The sequence below is a fragment of the Chiroxiphia lanceolata genome, chromosome 2 (genome assembly GCF_009829145.1).
Source record: "Chiroxiphia lanceolata isolate bChiLan1 chromosome 2, bChiLan1.pri, whole genome shotgun sequence".
Lineage (NCBI taxonomy): Eukaryota > Metazoa > Chordata > Aves > Passeriformes > Pipridae > Chiroxiphia > Chiroxiphia lanceolata.
Window position 1 is genome coordinate 70,160,248 of NC_045638.1, and position 9,969 is coordinate 70,170,216.

The 9,969-nt window shown below is 43.3% G+C and overlaps 1 protein-coding gene across 1 annotated transcript in view; it reads right to left on the reverse strand.

Annotated features, from left to right (window-relative positions):
- The window catches only part of KL (klotho), a 49,734-nt gene extending 40,395 nt beyond the window's left edge, over positions 1-9,339 (reverse strand). The window contains exon 1 of the mRNA XM_032680417.1: positions 8,527-9,339. Within this exon, the coding sequence (XP_032536308.1) occupies positions 8,527-9,339 (813 nt within the window). The remainder of the gene's footprint in view (positions 1-8,526) is intronic.
- Between the last annotated feature and the right edge of the window lie 630 nt (positions 9,340-9,969).

Here is a 9,969-nt window from a genome sequence, read left to right on the forward strand (position 1 = left end):
AGCTCCTTGAACTGCTATTTCCAAGGTCTTACACTTTGTACGCAGAGATGCTGCTTGAATATGGGAACGCACATTTTCTTCAAGACAAGAGGAACACATCTGTTCAACTTGCTAATTTACTTAAGTGCTTGAAAGTGACAGGTTTCCCCAAAAAGCTATAGGAAAAATCAATTCTCACTTATTTTCCTTAAGCTCCTTTGAGAAACCCAGACTTAATGTAGCATCCCTCTTTTCTTTTGCAGACTGCTCACTGTGTTCCCCACTCCCAGTACTGGTACCATTGTGGGGACAGCAAGTGGACATCATAAGCCAATGCAGACTTCCTGAATTAGGCCCCATCCTTGTGAATCATAGTCTGTGATTTCCTTAAATCACCAGTCAGCTTCCTCAAATAAATTAATATAACATTTATTAAAAAAACCCACACAGAATAACTCATCCATGGTGACTCCAGGCCATCTCATTTCACATCAAGTTTAATTTTCAACACTAAATATACACACAAAAATACAGTATTGTCCCACAGATCCAGCTTCCGCATTCCCACTTATTGCCAGGCACCCCCACATCTCACCAGATCCTCATGCATTGTCTGTTTTCATAATACTCCTCTTTCCTATCACCCCACGTTTAGTTAAAGACTCTTCCTGGCCGGGATTTTGCCTGGTGATGGTACACGTACTGGTGACGGACATTCTGTTGTGGTGGCCCTTCTCTCCACCAGCATTGTTTGTACCCAAGTTAACACTACAACAGGAAAAGAAATGAAGAATTAAAGAAGCACTACAAAAAGTATGTCATCACTGTACAGTCAGGAGTCAGTTGAACATTCTTTTCAAACATGAGGTCAGAATTGTTGAATTGAATTTTAAACAAAATGTTATCACTTAAAAATAAAAAATTAAAAATGTTAATAAATAAAACATTTTAAAAAAAATCACTCAGCCTGACAATGCAATATATTCACAACCTTTCTCAAAGGAAAAGACATGCTGCATAATTCTACCATTTCCATACATATTTAAGGAACCATAATTAGAATAATTAATCAATAACTAAGTTCCACAGTTCCATGCCTGCAGCAAAAAATTATTTTATCTCTTAAAATGCTGAAAGTTAAAAAAACAAATTGAGTAAACTTTGCCCTCAGCTCTGAAAAACAAGTGATGCAGTGGAGCTACTACATATTCAAGAGAACGAGAAAAAAGCTGACCGAGAAAGGCATTGGAAAATCACTGTGAACTCCTACCAGAACATGTGACCAACAGCTATAAGTTTATCCCCTTTCCCCACCTGACCATTTGATGTCTTTTCTAGAAGCAAGATCAAAACAAAAAGATGCTACTGTCTTCCCAACTGTAAAGCAAATAGCTTGTAAAATATAATCCCAGTGATACCAACATTTTCTAGCCTTTAGTAAGGGCATTAACCGATTACCTACAAAAGGATTGCTGAGTTGACTTCTGGACTCAAAAAACTGAAAGGCATTTCCATAGTATAATCTCTCCTGGACAATTTTAAACTATTCAGCTGTCTTTACAGGTGTGCTAAGCTGACTAAAACAAAAGTCAAATCTCAGCTGTCAACATGAGACCTCAAATACAAGTAACAAAATTATCATGTGCAGACTGAAGTGAAAGCTCCCTGGAAATGTGGATGGCTCCCTGTCAGCTCACCACTTGCTGAAGAACATGTCACAGGGTGTCTTGCAGCATTCCCTGGACTTTCAGCCTCCCAGGCTGGCCAGATCCTGATACATGTAAAAGCCCCTGTGCTTTCTGCATGCAGATGTCAGAGAGACCCAGCTGTCTGTGGTTCCAGTCCCTTGGTTCCTACACTAGCTGTTGTAAACAGCATCTGCAAAGATTTCAGTAACAGAGAATTTAGAATATGGGTTGGTTTGGTTTTTGGGGCATGCTTTTGGGGGCTTCTTTTTAGAATCAAAACAAAACTTTTGCAGTTCTCCATAACACAGAATGCTCTCTCTTTTCAAACTAAACACATAAAAATGAAGCAATACAAATGTGCTTCAACATGGCCAAATCCAGAGGTTCTTAAAATGCTTTTTCTTACTCCAGCATGTATGTCAAAGGACATTCCCTGACAAATCTCCAGGGATACATACCAAAAACTTAACAGGCCAGGCTTTTTATGAGTGTTTTGTGCTATCAGATTCGACTTAAAGCTACCATAGCAAGCCAGAAGTTGTCATTACTGACATCCTAAACAAGCTGCTTACTGTTAATACAGATTGGATTTAATTTCCTTCACTGAACTATGTTCTCAGAATTAAATCATGCCATGTATCATTCTGTTATGAATTTGCAAGCAAAGAGGAAGAATACATGTTTACTGGTACCTTCTCTGCCACCAAAAGCATCACGTCTCTTTTCTCAAACTGCTCCAGCTGTCTTAAAAGATTTTTGTTCCTACCATTAATACTGAAAGGCCATTACAGCAGCTCTTTCCTGCAAAGCTATCCAAGACTTCTAAGAGTCCATCTAACTGTATTGATAAAGAACTTTTATCTTTGTGTGTGTGTGTGTGTGCATACGGCCTTTCAACTCTGAATTTTCATCCAGTCATATTTATGTCCAGGAGTATTTACAGAGTGCATCAGTGTCAATCTAATTCCTTCCCTTCCTATAATTCATCTCCTACTCATCCCATTTTACTGAAGACTCCAGTCCCTTGCCATGGCCAACATCACTCTCTTCTTTTGTGCTTTGTTATTCTTCCTTCTTGACAACTCACCTCTTTTTGCTTACATATTTTCTCTCAGGTGAAGCAATCCATCTCCTCCTCCAGCAGCTAGTCTCTTCTTTCACGGTCATGTTCTATGAGTCACTTTGTCCATCAGAGATCTGTCGAGTCTTCATTTCAGTAATTTCCTAAACATCCTGAGATGTTATCTACAACCATATCCTTCTGTTCCATTCTTCTGATTTAATCTAATATCAGCATTCACAGTTTTACCTGCAACACTCTCCTATATGCTTTGACAGGCAAATATGCAAGCATAAGTAGTTTTATTTAATACTAAAACCGGCAACACACATCCTATAATTGCTAAAACCTGTCACAGGGTCATAGATTCACAGAATGGCTTGGGTTGGAAGGGACCTTAAAGATCATCTAGTTCCAACCCTCCTGCCACGGGCAGGGACACCTTCCACTAGACCAGGCTGCTCAGAGCCCCATCCAACCTGGCCTCAGAGTTAATAAACGTGGGGAACAAAGCTAAGGTAGTTAGCTTTAGTCATATTTAGTCATATTCTGATTTAATTTGTCCCAAATCAAGGAAGATCAGAATCTGACCTTCTAGAAGGTGGGTATGTGATGAGTGAAACAACTTTCTCTTAAGTGACAAAGCATTTCTTCCTTACAGAAGACAACACTTTCAACAGAAAGGACTGTCTCTGCACTTTCAACCTGCTGACGATTGCAGAATAGAGGTTTCATGTGAAAAGCTCTAAGAGCTCCTAGCTTTCAGTCTAAAAGGAAAGGCAGGCATTAAAAAAGGGTGAACTTATCTTGAAATAAAATATACATTTCAGTCTGCAAAACTGAAGCTAGACTTTATTTTCCAGGTCCCATGTGCAGGTAGGAATTATGCCCATCAACTAATTACTTTAAGTACTAGAAACCATGCATAGAAACAAGGTGAAATAGAAAAGTTTGCCAAAAAAAGGAATACACAGTAACACGAGTTCTATCACACATTTTACTTAGGATTCCTCAAAACTACAACACATACAGGATCTCTTCTGCTTGAGAAAAGAGGTTGAAGGGGAGAACCAAGAATATCTCACACTTTAAGAGGCTTTATTAATGCACAATGAAACAGTATCAAGGAGCAGACAGCTTGACACTCATGTACCCAGTGAGACTTTATCAGATGTGAATTTTATGTCACTGATCTAAATGCTCTTATCTGTATCAAACTGCTGTTAACCATTATCTTTCCAGCACTGAGTAGAGCCCTGCCCAACGTGAAAAGCGTGCTATTTAAAAAGGAAGCATACTAGACTACCTTGGCTAGGAACCAGAATTATCACCTAGGTACCTCCAGCAACAGCTACTGTAACAATTAAAAATCAGGCACGTGGCACTTAAAATGAGACATGAAAACACAGATTTGGGGCTGCCGATAGAATTTAGCACCGAGATTCCTAGCTATAAAGCCACAACTATTAAGCACTAAAAACCTCATCATGAACACAGACTCTCAAGAAATCCTCATCTTCATAATGAACAGTAAAAGAACTGAGGTGGGACTTAACATACCTAGAGGCTTGACCTGGTTTTCTTCCACACAGACAACACAAACTCTGCTTCCATACCACTTTAGTGTAGTCTTTCCAGGTCCTGCCTGTTGAGCTTTAGTAAGATTTCCTATAATCTCTAAAAAGTTTTTCAAGTTATAGAACCACTACACTTCTTACATTTTACTCTCCTTGCAGTCCTGATATTTCTGTATTTCTGTAACTAAAAGTCAAAGTACTCTGCTTTTTTTTGTTACAGTGCAATATTTGAAAACAAGTAGAAAACAGCAAGGAGAAAGTTACAAATACTATCTTTGGAGCTAATTTTAATAAAATGCACGTCTTTGAAACCCAAACTCCTCTGTTTAACACATTTTAAAATGAAAAACAATTCATTGCTTTTTCTTTTGATGATTAAAGCTTGAAAAAGATTCACTATAGCTTTTAATATAATTTGTAAACATAGTATAACCTTTGGTAGCTACTGGCACGGAAAACTACAGCATCAGATGTGAACTTGCACTATGGTTTGACTGCACTTCTCTGTCATCTCCGACACTTGAAAGATACCTGATTCAAATAAATTATGATTAGAATAATCACTACTGTAAATATATACTACCCGACTGATACTCAAAACCAGAGCAGAACCAATTTCTTCTTTGAATTAGGTCCTAAGAAAGAAAAAATAGAAAAAAATAGTATTACTTAGAATTATTCCTCCTTTTTCCTAAAAATTCTGTATGTGTTCACAACTACACGTTACTTTCAGGAAAATCCCAAACCACTTCACTTGCACTGAGTGAAAATTTGAAGGCCGTCTGAATTTTGAAAGAAACAATACACACCAAGAAAAGACCACTCTCCTATGCTGAAATTACTGATACTTTATTAGGTTTAGCACTGAAAGTCAACAAAAGAGTACTTACCTTTTGTTTTGGAAAGAGTTTTGGAATAGAAATCAGTCTGTTGCCATGTGACTGGTTTCCAGGCAGCAGTTCCACTCACTTCTTCAGGGAAACGACATGTTCTTCTGTTTCTGCAAATGCTGTTTATATTGAGTAAATCCAAGTATGTTCAACTCAGACAACATACTGTGAACCATTAATGAAAAAACGCATTTGCAAAAACCAGAACATAATACACTGACCTCTCTCAACTCCTGCCTGGAGAAAGAGACGCATTATATACATGACAGATTGTTGGCATTACATTTTCTGGCTGTTGACTCAAGAGAATGCCAACTTATATGAAACATACTTGATCCATTTCATCTGTTTGGTGAATAAACATGTACCATTTCCTCCATTTCTTACCACATTTGAAGGGCTTAGACATCAAAAGTGACAAATGTCAGTGGAAATCCTATAAATGGGTGAAATTTTTACTGAAAACTGATCAACATCCCTCAACAGCACACCAAGGATGCACCAATAAAATCTTTTTTCTTATGAGATTTTTACACTATTTTTACTTGCTCCTGTTTATTTAAAAGTGCCTCTTACTCTGTCCATTTAGCATCTATTACGATTCACTTAAGGAAGTTCAGAAAAACTAAAGGTAATAAAAAAATTCAGTACAATATGATGAAATCCATTCAAGCTAAATTTGAACATCATTACTTAGACCAAACTTTTCGCCAGCCCTGAATTGAACAACTTAAATTGAATCTAAGTCTTATTTGGTTATTTCTTCAGAAAATAAATAAGTCACTCAGAAAGACAGAGCCCAAAATCCACATTTATATCTGTCAAATTTTAAAGAACTTATAGGAAATTATTTTCCCTTTTAGCATAATTAGCATCCAGTAAAATAAATCAGAAGGCATCAGCTTTCACTAGCTTTAGCTTTCCACTTCTGCGAGTCTTTGGTTTGAATACATGCTGAGAGAAGACACTTAAAACTGCATATTGTAAATAAGGGAAAAAAAGTCAGAAAACATACATATTAAGAGTTGGTCTGCTCATTTGCTAAGAATCGAACATTTATGACAACACATTTTATCGTTAAAAAACCCAAATATGTTCTGCAAGCTCACCGTCCCTGGAAAAAAAATAAAATACAAGACTGACACAGAGAAGGAAAAAAAGGATTAAGAAGAAACTTGGAACCAGACTTTTTTGGTAATGTAAGACAGAAGCTGTAAAAGGTTAGGCAACTGAAAGGGGATTTTCTTTGTGCGGATGATACAACCACATCTTTTCTGGTAAGTCTATTAGGACTGTATCTTCCAGCAACACCATCTGGTGCTGCACACATCCTGTAGCTTATGTGACAGAGCAGTACTACTGTACACCCTGCTGACCCAAATCAAGGCTGTGCACACTCCTGAGAACCGACCAAACTCACCTACAAAACTATATGCAACCCACAGACACACATTAAAAAACATCATTCAAGTTGCAGTCAATCACTCAAGAACTATGTAAGACAAGAATTTAATTTGTGCGTGGAAATGTAATTCACTCTTTACCATGTACGGCAGAACTTAATCTTTCCTTACACAATGACATACACTTTATCTACGGATATCAGGATGTGAAGAAGCCGCACTATGTAGCTTCCTACTTCATTGCTTCCACAAGCTGAAAGGTCTAATATCAATTAGCTACGGAGATATAAGAAGGAAAAGGTGACTTTCAGTGTTAAAGCTGTTCTCTCTGCTGGAGAGTTAGGCTCTACCTCTGCCTCTACTGAGGACTCCTGCCCAGAGGAGTCAGAGATGAGAGCATCTCTGCATATATTGCACGTCCCTGATCTTCTCTGTAAGTGAGTTGAGATTTGGGGATCTGACCTGTGGAAGAGCTGGAACTATAATATAACTCACCAATAGGCTAAAAAGATCACATGCCAGGAGAAAGGCACTATCAACCAGTGAACACTTCAGGTCTCAATTACATCTGTGTTTCAGTTCCTCATTCATGAAACATGGGAAAAAAACCCTGATATCATGCCACCTTACACTGTGTGTAAAAGGTCCACTAACGTGAAAATCCTGATGGACAATCACCAGGACAAAAGTAATAGTAAGGTTCTGTCACTAAACCTATTATTAGTAGACTTTCCTGGTTTAATTATACTTTTTACATGGTGTAGGCAAGTCTGTGGCGCAGTTTCTCACTTGTTAAGTAGAAAAGCACCTTCCTTCACAGAGCTTTTACAAGAAGAAGCCTATGCTTGAGATTATGAGAGACTCCGATACCATGATGATGCTGGATATACTCAAGCAGGAAACATGGTCACGTACACACCATGGTAACTAAATGAAGAGCTTAAAGTTTTCAGGACCAGGAATTTAATCTAAAATTTTACCCACATTTTTCCCATCTATATTTTTCCTTTGGCTTATGTGTAGCACTAAAGAATGAAAAAGTAATGCAAGGAAGTGGCAAAAAGCCAAATAAGGCATGTGTTGTTTTCTTGGTGTTCATGTCTAATATACAATACTCATTAGCATACAATTCCTGCCAGTAAGTGTACATTGAGCAGATGGACATTAGCGGAGTTTGTGAATGGGTATTAAGGTACAATAGCTCCTGCTTTAAGGGCCACACCATTCCAGCTATACTGAAGCCTTTCTCCTGTCACTGGAAGGATTTGTGCACAGTTAATTCTTCCTGAGAATCCACAATGGTTTCTCCCAGCAACTACTACGTACACTGACAAAACTTAAATATAGCAAACTACTTATGCCACTTACTAGACTAACTGGGGAACTGAAGGTCTCTTTTCCCAAAAAGTGTTCATACTCAAAAAACCCCAGACTTTGTCAAGAAAACATCTCTAAAACATTTTAGTTACCTCTAACATACATCTCCATTAACTCAGTAAGACTTTTTAATCAAATACATGAATCCCCTGTACAGTCTTATTTATTAAGCATTTCCACCTTAGAAATCCAGCATTGGACTGGCACAGTCAAGTGCATCCCCTCTACACCCAGAATGGCAACTGAACTGCTGGCGTCAAGATTGAACATTTCTGCAAAATACAGAGTGCTTTAACTCTGCACCTTTCCACCAACTCGAAATAATCATAGCTACGAAGTTCCTGCCTCCCACCTCTGAGTTTTGCCATCCTTTGCCCATAGATCGGCTGCCCGTACTCTGTCGGGTGCATTGATTTGTCTTCCATGCCAGTGGTCAACCAGGGAACAGGTCTGCCAACGGGGAGGGCAAAGGGTGGCCTCTGCACCCTCCCCCTTGGCACGGCCTGGGGGCCAAGGAGCTGCCAGGGCCCCTTCCCGCCACCCACCATTTACCTGGAGCAGGTGGTGGGCCGCCAGGTATCCCAGGCGCGGCCCTCCCTGCACTCCGGGCGGCAATCGCCCCGTGCCGTAGCCGTGCCAGGCCACCACGTAGGGGTTGTCCATGGTCAACCAGTAGCGCACCTGCCCGCCGAAGTGCCGGAAACAGAGCTCGGCGTAGTCGTGGAAGAGCTGGGGCAGGACGGGGCTGGCCCAGCCTCCGAAGGCGTCCTGCAGGGCCTGCGGCAGGTCCCAGTGGTACAGGGTGACGACGGGCTCGACGCCGACCTCCCGCAGGCGGAGCAGCAGCCGCCGGTAGTGCGCCAGCCCGGCGGGGTTGGCGGGCGCCGTCCCGTTGGGCAGCAGCCGGGACCAGGACAGCGAGAAGCGGTAGTGGGAGACCCCCAGGTGCCGCAGCCCCTCGACGTCGCGGAAGACGTTGTTGTAGCTGTCGCTGGCCACGTCGCCGCCCACGGGCCCCGGCGGGGCGGCCCCCGGCGGCGTGGCCGGGCGGTGGGCGAAAGCGTCCCAGACGGAGGCGCCTTTGCCGCCCTGGCGCCAGCCGCCCTCCGTCTGGTAGGCAGCGCTGCCCGCGCCCCACAGGAAGCCGTCGGGGAAGGTGTCGTGGAGAAAAAGCTGGTCTTGCGGGTAGGGCAGCCGGGCGAAGCGGGACCAGGTCCCCGCGCCCTGCCCCGGTGCCCCCCGTGCCGGCCGCCCCAGCAGCAGCAGCAGCAGAAGGAGCACGGGCAGCAGCGGCGCGGCGAGGGCCATGCTCCCGACGGGGCTCCGCGACGGCAGCACCCGCCTCCCACCTCCTCGCCGCCCCATTTTATCTCACCTCGCCCCCCCCATCCCCCACGCCCCGGTGGGCACGGCCATTAATAATTACCTCGGAGCTGCCACCTGCATCCTTCCCGGCCGGTTCCATCGGGGAGAGCTTGCGCCGAGCAGGAGATAGGGGGTGAGACGGGGCGGGCGGGAAGGAAGGGGGGGAGGCGGGGCGTGGGAGCCTCGGGGAGAGGTGGACCGTCTTTTGCCGTCGGGTTCGCCTCTGTGTGCCTCCACGGCCCTTAGGGTGAAGATTCCCGTCCGCGGGCGGCAGGCGCAGCCCCGCAACCCTTCGCCTGCCCCGCCGGGCGCCCGCACCTCGCTGTGGCTCCTGTGACCCCCTCGGAGGAGGGACCGTCGCCGCTGCCCTGCACCCTTTCCCTGAAATGGCTTTTCGGAGGAGCCTGCGGAAAGACTCGACGGCCGGATCCGTCCTCTCTGAGGGGCTGAGCGTAGCCCCCTCCCGTCCCCCGCTGCAGTGCCGCCGTCGGGGAGTCTGGGATCCCTGCGCCGAGCCAAGGGGAGGAAGCGATTCGTGGGGCTGGAGGGAAAAGGCGAGGAAATAAAAACGATTTTCCCTTCACTCAGTATTTCCGTCGTGCTTCCTTGGCAAGACACATGGCACTTGCG